At 46.1% G+C, this 15,918-nt stretch overlaps 1 protein-coding gene across 7 annotated transcripts in view; it reads right to left on the bottom strand.

Moving 5' to 3' along the window:
- Positions 1-7,544: 7,544 nt before the first annotated feature.
- Positions 7,545-15,918, bottom strand: part of RBM47 (RNA binding motif protein 47) — a 79,433-nt gene continuing 71,059 nt past the window's right edge. For 6 of the 7 annotated variants that reach the window (XM_085059105.1, XM_085059100.1, XM_085059103.1 and 3 more), the window contains 3 exons: positions 14,569-14,775; positions 10,795-10,997; positions 7,545-10,413 (listed from right to left, as the gene is read on the bottom strand). In XM_085059105.1, the coding sequence (XP_084915231.1) occupies positions 10,162-10,413; positions 10,795-10,997; positions 14,569-14,775 (662 nt within the window). In that variant the 3' untranslated portion in view covers positions 7,545-10,161. The remainder of the gene's footprint in view (positions 10,414-10,794; positions 10,998-14,568; positions 14,776-15,918) is intronic. The other variant, XM_085059101.1, reaches the window with a different exon arrangement.

Here is a 15,918-nt window from a genome sequence, read left to right as displayed (position 1 = left end):
GCTAGGATGTCTTAGTAATCACTTCTTAAAGACTTGTCATGAAATATACGAAGTCATTAGTTATGAGTATATAAGACTATGACATGTGATCCCTTGTCTTACACAGTTTGTTTAAGGGTGTTTCTAAGTTTTGTCAAAGTCAAATCCTGAAATGCTTCTTGGTAGGAATTTTCCATGGTTGTGATAAGATGAGAAGAATCTACTTCTGCGCAGGTGTAGTCTGATATTCCAGTCAAATCAGAGCTGCAGAGGAGTGATGCCACAGGAAGCCTGTTCCTCCTTTGTTTTTCATTAATATTTTTGTCTGTTCCCTATTACAGGCAATGTAGCCTCTGTGGATCACAACCAGGTCAGCTACCCCAAAGCTTTCCCTGTTTGTAGACATGAAAATCCATTTCTCAAGTGAGCTGGAGGTAAGCCTCTTAAAGGTGAGGGGTGACTGCGGTGTGTGTGGGAGCACTGCCATAGTTCAGAGGCTGAGATCATGGCAGGAGCGAGTGGGGGAGCAGCGCTCACGTGTAGAAGAGCTATTGCTGCTTGATCCTTCTCTCCCCGATGGCTCTTGCTGCTGGCCTGCGGCCCCTCCTAAGCCTTGAGGAGATGCTGCGTAACGCCATTGTGCAAGCAGCGGGAGGGAGTCAGGAGAAGAGATGAGAGGAGGCTGGTGGAGCAAGCCCCCGGGGAAACACAGTTGTCAGGGAATGGGGGGACTGTGCTGGGCCCGAGAATTACCTTAGTAATAAACCTACTCACACGAATAAATGGGACCAGGAGAGCTGCCAGTTAACAGAAAATGCCTCCTAGCAGAAAATGCTGGGGCTGAGTATCAGAAGCAGCCTGATGGGAAGAATCACAGTGCATTGTGGCATTGCCCAGTTTCACGTACAAGATGTTTTCTGTGCCAAAGGTGGGGCTTTCACATTGCTCTGCCGTGCCATGCTCATCTGCCAGGGCATTGCTCGGTGTGCTACTGCTGCTGTGCCCTCCCCATCGCCCTGTGGATGCAGGCAGGCTGAGACGGGAGCAGATGCTGCGCTGATCCTGCAGGACTGCCTTGGGCTGCACAGCTCACCCCCTGCCTCCTGCCTGCACCAGTGCAATGGCTCCTGTAGGGACGTGGCACAACACATCAGGAAGCTGAGCCTGGTTCAACACCAGCCCTCGCTCCTCCCCTTCGGTCTGTCCTGGCCACTGGGGGCTGGTGGAGCCAGGCTGGGGAATGGCTGCAGGTGCTTGGGGTGTGTAGCTCACCTGCCGCTGCTCCGGGCTGGTCAAAGCCGAGCCAGCTCCAGTCTGGAAACCTGGGTGTCATTCTCTCATAGCACGTGAGATGAAAAGCCCTGCTTAGACTGTACAGATGTTCAGCTGGCATGTTCAGGGGATCATAGCAGTGACTTTACAAAGGTACTTTTCAGCTTTAGCTGTTGTGCTTAGGCCAACATTTCCATGGACTGGGCAGACTTCAACAAAAAGCTGTTTAAATAATGAGACTAATGTTGCCCTAAAAAGGATATTGGTGTGTGCTATCATGTGGTAGTGAAGCCAAACAGAAAAAAAAAAAAGCAAAAAGCCACAGTTCTCAGAAATCAGCAGGCATGGCACCCTTGGAGCTGAAGAAGACAATCTCCAGTGCCTGGCACTCTGCTGTCGTACCCATCATTCATTTGTGGTCAGTTCCCTGTGTGAGCAGGAAAATCAGTGTATACCCTCTGGACTGTGCTGGGGAAAATCATGGGCACAGTGTGCAGAGTTTCTTCAACATCTTCTGTTTCCATTAAGATTTTCCCAGCCTGTGTCCTCATCTCAGCTGACAATGCTGACTAAATGTTGCCTTGCCAAGGATGGTCCCCTACTCATAACCTCACCTACAGTGTCTCAGGAGCCAAGGCTGCCTTTGTCACTTCAGGGCTGTATGCTGGTCCCTGGGGATGCTCCATCAGGAGGGCTTTGCTGAGCATACCCTGGCCTTTCCACACATGCTTGGAGCATGCATCCATGGATGCTTGGAACCAGGGTGGTGGCAGAACATGGATCCAGGGTGGTGGCAGAACTGTGCCTCTGGCTGCTCTGAACCAGCTTTCCCTGTCACAGTACAACAGAGTGTGCAGCTCACCAAACACCCAGCTGTCATTTCAGCAGTTGATGATATTCTGGAGATGAAGCAAAAATTGTAGTAATTGCTGCTGCTTTAGCTCAAAAAGCAATTGGTTTTTGGGAAGCTAGGATTCATACTCTGGTTGCTAAAGCAAACGGTGGGTAATCCTCACCTGCAATGAGCTGACATGTCCCTAAATGCCAAAACCAGGGAGAAATAGTGAAGCTCACTGAGAGTTTTCAAGCTAGGAAAGAGTATTTGGTCACAAACAGCTGCCTGGTCTCAGCCTTACCTATGTTAAACCACTCTGTAATGTTTTTTTCTCTATTGTGGACAAATAATTTACTGTAATTTAATGATCACAGACACATGAAATTAACTTCCTTGTGGTAAAAAAAAAAAGAAAAATAGGATTAAATGTCTCAGTTTATCTTTCCACATAGGTCACATGGCCAAAGTTGATTGTAAAATGTTGAAATACTAGTTTGAGGTGTAGCCAGTGCCAAGTGCTGTACATTTCCGTATTCTCCCTCCCCTCCTATCGCTCACAAAGATGTCACAGAAAGACAAGGAAGTTAGTTTTCTCAGGGAGTGGATTATTTTTTTAATATAAATTTAATGTACCATTTATTATTCTTAAATCTAATCCTTTAAGACCTTGGTGCTGTCCTAGTCCCAAATCCAAAAGGAACAGCCAGAGAAAAACTTGTACAAAAGCCAAAATGCATAACGAAGTCACTTAATCAGAGAGAGTCTCAAAACCCCACATGTGCTGCAGGAAGGGAGTCCAGACATGCAAGGTGAGGCACTCATGCACCATATGTAGCCTTCTGTGAAACCAGCAATGCAGGACCCTGCGCTTCTGGGGTGTCTGTGCACCCAGGCAGGGGCTCAAAGATGAGGTGGCTGAACCTGGTGAACACCTGCCTGGCAGGGACACCGAGGAGATTGGTGGTTTGAATCAGCATTTGGGAATTTGACTCCTGAGTAAGGGTGATGGGTGTAAAGGAGTGTGGGACTCAGAGCCAGTACAGTGCCATACAGGACTTGATTTTTCTTCCAAGCTACAAATTATAGCAGACTTCCATGATTTCTTTTTCCATGAGCAGCAGCTTATATTCACTGTGGTGGAAGCAGCTCCTGGGTTTTCACTGCTTCAGTGCTCTTCCAAGCTCTCGTCAGCTGCCCCATTGCTGCTTGTATGTTAGCATTGCAGCTGCTGACCAGGGTTGTGTCCCTCTGTGTCCTGCACAAAGGCTGGTGAGCCAAGGGATGCATCTACTGGAGTGAAGCCACACTTTAAAGGGGTATTTAGCTTATCCACATAGTCAGACAGCCTCCTGCAAGGGACAGCGCCTGAAAAGTCAAAGACTCGAGAAACTAAGGATGCCCTGTGTACAGGCAGTGCATGCATAACAAGTTTAATAAGTAATCCTTTGCCAGTGCATGTCCTTTTGAGTGACTGTAAGACACCCTGGTCTGTAACCTACAGATTTGTCCCAGGAGTGAGAATTGCTTATTGTAGTTATTGCTTCAAAGTTTTGGAACAAAGGACCTGCTCTGAGGGTAGGGTATTTTGCCTCTGACTGACTTAAAAAATACATCTTTCTCTCTGCTGGTTAGCTTGATGTCATTCCTGTGGCTTGTGTAGGCTGTTTGCAGGGGTTTATTTCATGCTTCATGAAGATCTTCTGGCTTACCCGTGGCTTCCCACTTCCCACCAGTGCATGGATTGCAAGCAGTGGCTGAGCTAATGCTGAGCTTCAGTGACATTGCAAAAACATGCAAGGATGGGCTCAAAGTGCAACCTGGCTGGCAAAAGTTATGTGTGTGTGTTTGGAAAGAGGTGAAAAAAAAGAACAGCAGCATATTTTTCTTCACAGTAAAAATACAAGGGTGTCAGCCAAAACATGAAAGTGACCCAGCTTCCTCCAGGGTGGCCACCACCCTACAGTCCAGTTGCGTGCAGAAGCACAGGAAGAGTCAGGGTGGGCACCAGCCTGTGCCCAGTTTGTGATCTTGTCTCTCCAAATGCCCTGGGGAAACGAGGCTGTGGGGAGCCCTGATCAGATGGAGGTAAAGCCCCAGGGCCCACTGTGGGGCAGAGTTTTAACTTTCCCAGTCTGTTTAGATGGAGATGTCTGACAACTGACACAGCCTGTGTAGACAAAGATGTCTGACACTACGTTGGGAATATACAGGCATTTGGTACATGTGGGACAAACCTGAGCACACCTGAGCATGTTTGCCTGTAAAGTTTTCTGGTGCAGAGAGTCCTTGACTGATCACCTCCCACATCCAGGATTAGCAGTTTTGCCTGAGTGAGGACTGTGAGACAAAGCTTCTGTCTTCTTTGAATAGAAAGCAGGTGAACTCCAGGTCTGGTCTTCTGGCTGGAGGGAAAAAAATTCTGATCTAATTCATCAGCCAGACAGAAAATATTTCATGTGAAGGTACTTCTACAGTACCAAATTTCTAAAACTTTCCACAGTCTCTTTCCTCTTTGGCAACTTGAACAATCATAATTGCATAGTACAGCCTGTCTTTGTGCCAAAAGGGAAGGACTCGGTGCCACAAAACTGCCTTTTTTATTCCCTAGCTTGCAGCTTCTCCCTGCAACACCATTCCAACCATTTTGCTGCCAGGCAGGACTTGGCTCTAAAACTCAGTCAAGTGTGATTCAGCATTTAATTGACACACTGGAGCATAAAACCTGACTTTTGCTGGCTTTTAGATGCACAGCAGAGGTAGTTTCTCTTATTACAATGAAGGTCTCAGGTTTATTTATTTTACAGGTCAGCATGATGGGCCAGTTTTGTGGCTGATTGGCATCCAGGGAGCAGAGAGCTCTGTGGGTGCTCAGGACCCATTCAGACCAGAAATGTTAGGAGTGTAACACCAGCCACAGAGGAGATGAAGTACTGCATATACCTTTTTGTATGTATGAAAAGTGCGTTTTACATATACTCGGACCTCTAGTATTTTTATAAAAGAGATGTTGCCATATCTGAGTGGTGCACTTGAGTTTCTTCTAAATCTGTTTGTATAATAGTTGTATCATAGTTGTGCTGCTGGAAGGTGTTTCCTGAAGAATGCTAAAGCTGGTTTTTAGCATGATGATACCAGCCAGGGAAGGGCACGTCTGCTCTTCAAGATCGTCAAGAAAGACTTTCAAAAAGGGAATGGGATCACCTTGGCAGCATTTTGAGTTGTCACTGTGCCCAAGGCCTCAGCAGAGCTCCTGACATTCCCAAGGCAGCAAGGTCATTCTGAAAGCACAATTGCATTTCTCTGGCTTTGTTTATGTTAATATCCTGAGAATGACTTGCATATTTCAACCTTACGATGTGTTAATCATTAATTAAGATCTTACTAAACTGAAGTCAGAAATCAGCAGTCTAGAAAAATAAAGAAATTATCTTGTAAAGTGCTTGTTTAGAAAAAGCTGTGTAGATTAGTTTTAATCTTGGGTAGCTTGGATAAAGGGAAAAAGGAAAGAGCAGAAACACATTTCAGTGTGGCACAGTTCTTCATCTTACTTGGAAAACATTGCTTTTTGTGAAGGTCATGCCTCACATTTGAACATCTGTAAAGGGCTTTGGTTTGCTGGTGGTTCCTTTCTCATCCAAGTGAATTATAGAATCATTGAGGTTGGAAAATACCTTTAAAATTATTGAATCCCACCACTAACCTAGCACTGCCATGTTCACTGGCAAACCATGTCCCCACATGCCTCGTCCACATGCTTTTTTATCACTTCCAGGGAATGGTGATTTCACCACTTTCCTGGGCAGCCTATTCCAATGCCTGACCACCCTTTCAGTGAGGAAATTTTCTTCATATCCAATCTAAATCTCCTTTGGTACATCTTGGGGCCATTTCCTCTTGTTGTGCCACTTGTTACTTGGGAGAAGAGACCAACTCCCACCTGGTTACACCCTCCTTTCAGGTAGTTGTAGGGAGCAATAAGGTCTCCTGTGAGCCTCCTTTTCTCCAGGCTAAACACCCCCAGCTCCCTCAGCTGCTCTTCACAGGACTTGTGCTCCAGACTCTTCACCAGCTCCATTGCCCTTCTCTGGACTTGCTCCAGCACCTCAATGTCCTTCCTGTGGTGAGTGGCCCAAAACTGGACACAGGATTTGAGGTGTGGCCTCACCAGTGCTGAGTACAGGGGGATAATCACTGCCCTGGTCCTGCTGGCCACACTATTTCTTACACCATCCAGGTGCCATTTGCCTTCTTGGCCCCCTGGACACAGCTGGCTCTTGTTCAGCAGCTGTTGACCAGCACCCTTTTCCACATTCCAGCCACGCTGCCCCAAGCCTCTACTGCTGTCTGGGGTTGTTGTGACCCAAGTGCAGGACCTGGCACTTTGCCATGTTGAACCTCATCCATTGCCTTGGCCCATTGATCTGTCCTGTCCAGATCCCTCTGCAGAGCCTTCCTGCCCTCCAGCAGACAACACTCCCACCCACTTGGTGGGTGGGACCTGTGACCTGACTGAGGGGACACTCAATCCCCTTGTTCAGGTAGTCAACAAAGACCTTAAACAGGACTGGCTCTACTACTGAGCCCTGGGACCACTGCTCCTGACTGGCTGTCAGCTGGATGTAACCATCCACCACCATCTTCTGGGCTTGGCCACTCACACAGTTTTTTACCCAGTGAACAGTATGCTCCTTCATGCCGTGGGAAGCCAGCTTCTCCAGGAGAATGTCGTGGGAGACAGTGTCAAACACTGTACTAAAATTTAGTTAGACAGCATGCACAGCCTTTCCCTCACCAATTAAGAGGTCATTCCTGATAGTTCTCTGTTTTGCCTTCCAGCCCTTCTTGTAGATGGATGTCAGATTTGATACCTTCCAGCAACTGAGACCTCTCTGGTTAGCCAGGACTACTCCCTCAGACTGCTCTCCTCCACAAACTTCGTATTTGCAGCAGAATTTCTCCAGGTGTATTTACACCAAGGAAACAGACAGGGATTCTAGAGCACTGCAAACGAGGTGCAGCTTAGTTTTCTGTGTGTTTGAAGCATGGAGCGTGCTGACATTAAAAGGATGAACCAGTTCGCAGTGCTCCTGGCAGTGGGGACATGCAAGAGATACAGGAGTTTGTGCACTGGGTGGATGGAAAGCACAGGGGGATGTCAGCTCCAGCTCCGTCCACATCTAGGCACTGACTCTAAACTGGATGCAAAGCGAGTTTTAGGCTATTCAGAGGACACTGGAAGAACGGAGAGATGCCCAATATGTGTGCTGGGAAGGTCACTGTCCTCTGCAGGTGGTGGGACAGAGGAGTCAGTGGGACAGTTCATCTTCCCTCCCCACAGGAGCCTGCAGGGATGCTGGCTGCAGTGCCCTGCTCCCCTCCTACCCCAAACACCCTCTTCCCAGCTTGGAGGGGAGCACAGCCTTGGCAGAGTGGGATGTTGCAATGAAATAACCGTCTCTCTTTTTAAAGAATGCTTTATTCACTACATCCTAGAAATGTACCGTAAATGGAGCAAGAACTAAATAAACTCAGAGGTTTCTGACAATACAGAGAAGAGAGATACAATAAAATATCTAAAATATCAGCTCTTTTGAGAATAAGGCACACTTTGTTTTTTTTTAATATATATTTTTATCTTAGAATAGTTTGTTCTTAACCTAAAGATGTTCACATTTCAAGTTATCAGACTTACCTCAGTAGTAGTGTACATGAAATGGTTTAGAAGCAAGTGTAAAGACAGGCATGGGTGGGAGGCTCGGCATGACCTGGCTGCCTGCATCCCTGGGTCCTGCCTGCATCCCTGGGTCCTGCCTCCACCCCTGGGTACTGTCTGGCACAGGCAGCACCCGCTGATGGTCGGGCACCTCATGGTTTTCCCTCATTTCTCTTTCTCTTCCTGCCGCCTCTGTGAGTGGCAGGTCCCTTGTCCTGTTGACAGGGAGAGGATTAGTGGGAAGGGAGCCATCACCCTTCCTCTCTCCTCTGTGGGTCAGCCATGGTGTGGGGCTGGAAGTGGGCCAGCAGAGACCCAGACCACTAGACTGCCTTTTCCTGGCCCCAGGGGTGTTTGTGCACGGCCCGAGTACTCATGGCATTTAGTGTTGAGCCATGGTTGAAGTCTAAGGCTAAGACTGGAGGACTGGAGGAATGAAGGACTGGAGGAGGCAGTGCTGGCATCTGGCTGGGAGCTTCCCCCTTGGGCTTTGCCCAGATCTCCTCGTCTCTCCTGCCCTACACAAGGGCAGGACCTTGGGGCTGAGGTCTGGGTGTGCTTTCAGATGTGCAGCTACAGACAATAAAGTTTCTTGGGAAGGGGTGTGGAGGGGCAGAGTCCAACCTAATGGGTAACCTCACAGTGCTTTCGCTAACAGGTTGACAGGGTCAAGGGGAGCTCAGCTTATCTGAGCAAGAGCACCTAAAATACAACCGCTCAATTTTGAGGCAAGCAAAAGAAATGTATTAAAAAGGTCACTTAACTGAGCTGGATGGTGTCTGGAAGTGGTTCAGTTGTCAAAATATTGTCAGTGTGAAACCCCTTTGGTATGTACTTATACCACAAAAAGTAAAGGAACAATGTTTACTGACTCCCTGCTTCTCACCTTTTGTCACCAGAGCTGTGTTTGCAGAGCTGATGCACTTCATACAAAGGGCAAGATATTTCTTTGCCATTTTACTATATTTTACATTCACTGCACTACTAAATAAAAGCCTTTAAACAGGCCACAAAACACTGCAATAATATATTTACCTCTTAATAAAACAACCTTTTTTAATAATATCGCAATAAAAGGCTTTTGTTTTGTGGCAAACCACATACCATGTAAATTTGCAACATAAAATGACTTAAAAATGTATATTAAAAGATATGTACAAGCTCTATGTCTTAAAATCATTGGGTCTAATCACTCCCACCCCTGATGTGCATATACTACTCCAGCTGTGGAGAAGGGGAATTAAGAGTGGAAAGGAGGCTGGGAGGGAGGCTAGCCCTGTTTCACTAATTCCAGTATCACTACCACCCCTAGTACCTTTGAAATTTCTCACGGAACATGATGGAGCAATGGGTAAGTTATGCTGCACATCCTCTCGGCGAGAGCGTAGCTGCTCTTGCCGACTGCAGCATACATTCGCAGTCACTACAACATATACTTCAAAGAATAAAATGAAGAGCACTGAAAAAAGCCTTGGCTTTATACTGGATGAAGATCTAAGTCAAGACACCTCACGCGAAATATCAGCTACTTATTTCTGCACATGCTCCAACTACAAGTAGCTTCAATAAATAGAAAATCCAGTTGCTAAGGAAAACTTGGAGCCTTTCTTTCGCCTAAAACTAGCCTGCAAATCACACTGTGAAGAGGTATGTGTGAGGAGGCTTTTCTTTCTCTTATCTTTTTTCCAAACAGGCAATATTAGTTACTTGTGATTTCAAATGAGAACGAGCAGATTGTATTAATGCCAGCACAAAAATGCAGAGGTCTTGCACATTTTTCAAATTGCACTTTCCAGTATAATTTTTAAATAAGATACTTGTTGTTTTCTTCTTAAAAAACAAAACAAAACAAAAAACTAAGGTATGTATTCTTTAAATATTGAATATACTCTTCAAAATATATTGTTAAAACTTTCCCTAGCTGCTCAGGTGTGCATTTTAATATATAGCTGATATATTATTAAAGGCACTACAAAATAGACATCTCTGGAGTGCAGAAATTACTAAAAAATAACCTTCATACCACAAATATATTGAAAATATAACTGCTAAAAAAAAAAAAGACCCTATGCAACCCCACTACAATGCGTATAAATGCACTTCAGTGGTTGGCTGGATGCACTGAGGTCCTTTGGAAATGTATGAATACAGGCATGTTAAATTTTTAAAAATAGCCTAAAAAAGTTAGTGAAAACTTCAAGCATAGAAAATATTTCAAACATGTTTTTCTATGACATTCTTCACTTTCTGCATCAGTTTACCAAGCCCAAATGTTTACTCTTTCGCAGACAGTTCTTTCTTCATAAATAGTAAAGTGTTCCTTCAGTGTGTGTTTCTCTGCCACCCTCCTCTGCTGACAGTTTCAGTACGTCTGGTAGACGTCGTGGATGGGCACCTGGATGGCGGCAGCTGGGAATGCTGGGGGGATGTAGCCAGCGTATCCTCCGTAGGCAGCAGCGGCAGCGGCAGCGGCAGCGTTCTTCTGTAGCGTGGCTATTGTTGCTGTGGCCGCCGCGGGCGCCGCGAACGGCACGTAACTTGTCCCGTAAATCCCGGCGGCAGGGATCCGCGGCACATTGGGAGCCATGGTGTACACCGGCGTGATGGGGCGACCCTGGCAGGAAAGAGTTCAGACCTCAGAAAAAGCACTTTGTTGTAACATTCCACTCCCATGCCCTGAATGGCAAACGCCCAGGAAGGAAGGAGATAACAGGAGGGTAGGCAGTAAGTGCCCTGTTGACTGAGAGTTTTGCCACCGTGGGAGGCTGTTCCTTCCCTCCCAGTTTGGGTCCCCATGATGGGGAAAGCAGCTGCCCAATGTGCAGATGTTTAAGACAGGTCAGATGCACTTCAGGGCTGTTGGGCACAGCCTCAAGGGCACCTCCTGAATGGAAGCAGGGCAGGAGACTAGGCTTCCCCCACCATACTGGGTATGCATAGCAGGATGTAGGGGAAGCTGGAAGTATGGGAAGCAGGATTTCTGTTCTGAACTCACCTGGAAGGGAGGAGGTGTTGAGACAGCTGGTATTACAGCTGCGGCTGCGGCTGCTGCGGCAGCTGCTGCAGTGGCTGGGTCCTGCTGGACAGCTATAGGGTTGATGATGTGCTCAACAGTGTGGATTTTGCCATCTTCCATCATCTTGGCTGGAGGTGCGGCCTGGAACATGGAGTACTGGGCACCAATGGCAGGGATGGCCACTAGGAGAGACCAGACAGATATACTGGGAGAGAGTTTCCAGGATCACATGTTAAAGAGCTGTCCCTCCCAGCTGTGCCAGCTCTCCAGCAGTGATCCTGTGCTGCTCTAATTGGGGGAGGTAGTCCTGTGTGCAGGCAGGGGACCTAGGGTACCTCTGTGCTCCCCATGGGTGGTGGCAGCATGGCTGATGCACAGTGACAGGCTAGGTGCTGCCTGTTTGGTCCACCATTTTCTCCCATGTTCCTTCCAGGAGTGTCCTAGGGCTAGAGTCCTCCTGGAGACTGGGAGCTGCCACCCAGATTTACACAACCCCTTCTGACCACTGCTGTCCTTCCCACTGGCTGAGAGTGTGGCCTGAGCACATGGGGTAAGAGTATGTAATGTCCCAGTGGGGTCCCCACTCCAGCTGTTGACATCAAGGAATATGTAACTGCTATAGGAAGAGCTGCTCCAGGACAGAAAGTTGTGGTTTGTACTGCAGAAATTACAGGCAGCAACTGGTCAGTTTTACATGTGATCCTTTGGCCAACCCTCCAAAATATCAGCTCGTTTGCCAACATTTCTCAGGACTAGCTTGGCTAAATATGTTTTATCCCATCTGTTAGCTACAGGATCAATCTACTTAATGACATAAAAAAAAAAGATTTCTCTTTAGTGAATTCTACCTCATGCCAAAATTGGACATCATGATATAATTAGAGACATAGTCCTTCAGAAAAAGGGAGAACACTCTGGTGGAATAATAGTGTTCAGGACTGTGAGTTTGTACATGATCCAAAACGGAGCTTCAGGACTTGCTTAGGAAAGAAACATTCTTTGCTGAACAATCCCAAGAGTCATAATAACTGCACATGGCCCAGCAAAGTGCACTTGTAGCCCAGGAAACCACCTGTATCCTGGGCTGTATCAAGAGCGGTGTGGCCAGCAGGTGGAGGGAGGTTACTCTGCTCCTCTGTCTTGCTCAGGTGAAACCCTATCTGGAATGCTATGCCCACTTCTGGGTCCCCAATATAAGAAGGATGTGAACCTGTTTAAGCAGGTCCAGCTTAACAACAGAGTTAAGCTGTTAAGTGAGATTGAGAGAGCTGGGATTGCTGAGCTTGGAGAAAAGATGTCTCTGGGAAAAAGACCTCTACTGCAGCCTTTCAGTACTTGAAGAGGGGCTACTAAAAGAGACTTTGTGGTAAGGCCTATAGTGACAGGACAAGGTGTAACAGTTTTAAACTGAAAAAGGGTTGGACATAAGAAAGGAATACTCTGTGATGAGGCTGATGAGACACTGGAACAAGTTGTCCAGAGAAGTTGTGGGTGCCTCTTTATTGGAAATGTTCAAGTTCAGGCTGGATGGGTGTTTGAGCAACCTGACCTAGTTGAAGACATCCCTGCCCATGAGAGGGGCATTGGATTAGATGATCTTTAAGATCCCTTCTAACACAAACCATTTTATGATGCTATGATTTCCATTGCCTCATATTGCACACTTCAGCATTCAGCTTGTAAGCTTTTTAGCAGTAAGGTTATTCAAAAGGAAAACAAAGTAATCAATAAATAATAGGTGATAGACTAAGAGAGGTTATGAGAGGTTCAGCCACGAAGTCAGAAATGAAGCCAAATACGTACACAGGTTTCTTTTTGTGCAATGAAACTTTGCAATGTGGAAGTGCACAATTATGCCTGTTGGAAGGAGGTACCAGAAAGCAGTACTCTGGTTCTGATCTTGGACGCTGCAACAAGCAAGCTGCTCAGATATCTTTCAGGCAGAGATGTTTTCCTCCACCAGTGGACTACCACTGTTTCTTCATGCAGAGATCCCCAACTCCTGAGGTTTTCCAGTTGTCCTTTTACACCAAGTCCACCTGGTCAGCTCAAACCACTTTTATCTCTGGTTTAAATATCCTGGACATTTTCTCATCAAGGTAAAGGCAAAGAGCTCACATGCTCCATTCTGCAATAACTTCTGGCAGAAAAACAGTAAGAGGTACCTGGGATATTGGGGTGACCTCTCAGGAGTATTCCAACCATTTGCAAAAAAAAGAACTTTAAAGTTGATCTAGACAGTAGGCAGCAAATTTTGCAGTCAGTACATTTCTACTCTTCTGTTCTGGTAATGTGTTTTCAAAGTCATACCCTCTTCATAACAGAGGTAAATCTTGCTTGTGGTACCTCTTATTATATCAGCTGATCTGATTGGGGAAAACAGACCATGTACTTCTGTGCTCTGAGGCCATTCTGGAACCATAAGATAGGGGAAGGTCTGATAGAAAAATCTGAATCTCAACATGCTTCAAGTGTTGAAACATTTAGACGTGACCCTCAAGCTTTTTTTTGGAAGTCAAACAAAATACAGACACCACTAAAAAGCATGCATCTAAATGCTCACTTTTCAAGCATCCTTTAGTAATACCTGGAATTCCTGAAGTATCTTTGCAAACATGCATAGCAATAATATTTTCTGGTTGTGAGTGGGTAGTTTTCTTAGGAAGTCTGATCTTCCTTGGAAATAACTCTAATCTTAACAGCCTTCCTTTGTCTCTAGACTTCTGACATTATCTCATCCAGCTGTTATGAATAACTCTTCATAGCCTTCATTAGATGCAAGCTGTAATTTTCACTGACATGAATGGAACATGTTTTGGGAAACCACTGTAGCTCTATTATTAAATGATGCTTAGACCCTGCAGTTACAGTTTACTTGGAAAGAGAAATGGAGAGAAGACACAAGGACTTTTGCAAGAGGGCTTGTCCCCATCATCTTAAGGACTTTCTTTGTCAGGCTACTTTTTCAAATAAAAATCTTTCCAAACAGGATCTTGAGGATTGTAGAGCTTCAGCTTTCATGTTTTTCACCTGGGAAAGGCAAGGGCTGGGTACTCAGCTGAGGAAGTGGCAGAAGGGGGCAATCCCTGCCCAGGGCCTTGGACTGGCTCACCAGAGCCCAGCAGAGATGAGAGCACTCTTGTAGGCACTGCTCTGCTGCAAGATGGACCCTGAGGGCTCCCTGCATTGCTCCTTCCCCATGCCACTGGTGAAGATGGAGAAGATTGCCTCAGCCAGGGACTTTCCTGCACTGGGAAAGCCCCAGATCCTTTTCTCAGCCTTGTACCACTGGAGAAATATGAACTAAACAGGGGAGGGCTCCAGCCTGGCTGGAAATCTAGGATAGGAATCTCACAGGGTGAAATTAGCATTGAAGACATTAAAAGAGAAGAAAATTGCTCTTAGTCACCATGTTCTAGTGTACATGTCTAGAAGGAGAGGAAAGACTTCTTCCTCCTAAGGAAATGCAAAAAGGGACAAGAGGAGTGGGCATTGCTTCAGTCCTTTTTTCTTTAGCCTGAAGGGTCCCCAGATATTTGTGTCCCTTGTCCCACTGTGTGCCTCTTGTGTGAGGAAAGCCTGGCCAGGGCCAGGAGGCACCCAGCACAAGGGAGCACTGAGCCCCAGCCCTGGGGTCGTCACCACTGCTGCAGACATGGACTGGCTCTGGAGGGCTTCTCACATGCTTGAGACAGCTTGGAGTAGAAGCTTGCCCACCACCCCTGCTTTCCTCCCCTCCTTATGCATACTGACCTGCACCGGGCTTAATGGCCACTGGATTGACTGCAGGTAACTCCAAGTTGGGAACCAGCTCATATCCTTTCTCTTGCTGTTTTCCTTTGCCTTCGTGGTACCTGCTGTAGATTCCACGGCCAGCGGAGTATCCCCCCAGGTAGGACCCCCTGGGACCTGGGGCTCTGTTGCCAGCTGCACCTCGCCCTCTGCCTCGTATGCTGCCTGCTTATGGTAACAACACAGAAGATGGTGAATAATGGAGAGTGACAGCCCTGTGGGGAGCACGAGTGACCCCAGGCTGAGATCCGAAGGCTTGTGCTTAGAAATGTGGCTGCTGAAGTCAGCATGATCTGAGTCTGAGTGACCCTGCTTAGGAAAACAGAAGTGCCTAAGAAGCATCCTATGCTTGTTTAGCTTTTGATGTTTGTGAGCTTATATTAACTGCTCATTTATACTAATGCAACTCTCGTGGCAAGTGTTATGGGTTCAGTGCAGTCAGTAGAGAGAGAGGGGATCCTCAGGGTGATTTCTGTGCCTGACGAACAGCTTCTGCTTTCAGCTGTCCTCCGGAGGAGACCCAACCTGTCAACTGGCTGCAATGGGACCCTGCCAAGATGGCACAGTGTTGTACCTGGCCTTTAACCAACTTTGTTGCACCACTGCATATATTTTTACTAAATATGTTTAATTTTTTCCTGGCTATTTTATAAGTGAGGTGAATGTAACCCATTTCCAAAAATACTGCCTTTATTCATCTTAGTGACTCCATGTGTGTTATGACATGTGTACTTTAAATACTGCAGTGTTAATGCACTTTGTGATGGCCTAATTGAATATTTAGACTGTTACTCAACTTGTCATAGTTCATTGCAAGTACAAGTGCAATTGAGAAGAAGCTGAAATTCTTGATCAACTAGGGTTAAAAATACTTCTTGGTTTATGTGGGTGCTTTAAGAATATATTCATGCTAAATTGCATCTTCTGTGGAAATACACATCAAATTTCAGGAAACTGTAATTCCTGTAAGTACAGGATAATTGTAATTATAATACCAGTTATAGCTGTTAGGGTTTTTATGAATAAATGATTTTTGGTTAATTTTTAATGACTGTAAGTGATAACTAATTAAGGTATATATAATAAAAGAATAATTTTTCACTCACATGATTCCTTCGGCTCATAGTTCTCAAATGACTTTCTAAAGGACACAGCACTACTGTCATTTTAATGCGGAGGGTAAATGACACCTAGAGAGCTCCTAAATAAGGCTTTCCCTAACCTCCCTCCCTTTGGATAACTAGGTCACCATACCCACACCTCCAGAGCACTCTGTCCTGATTTTTAATACTTAGGATCCAGGTCTTTGAA

The sequence above is a fragment of the Lichenostomus cassidix genome, chromosome 4 (genome assembly GCF_008360975.1).
Source record: "Lichenostomus cassidix isolate B80296 chromosome 4, HeHo_3.0, whole genome shotgun sequence".
NCBI lineage: Eukaryota > Metazoa > Chordata > Aves > Passeriformes > Meliphagidae > Lichenostomus > Lichenostomus cassidix.
This window is presented reverse-complemented; position numbering and strand designations above follow the sequence as displayed.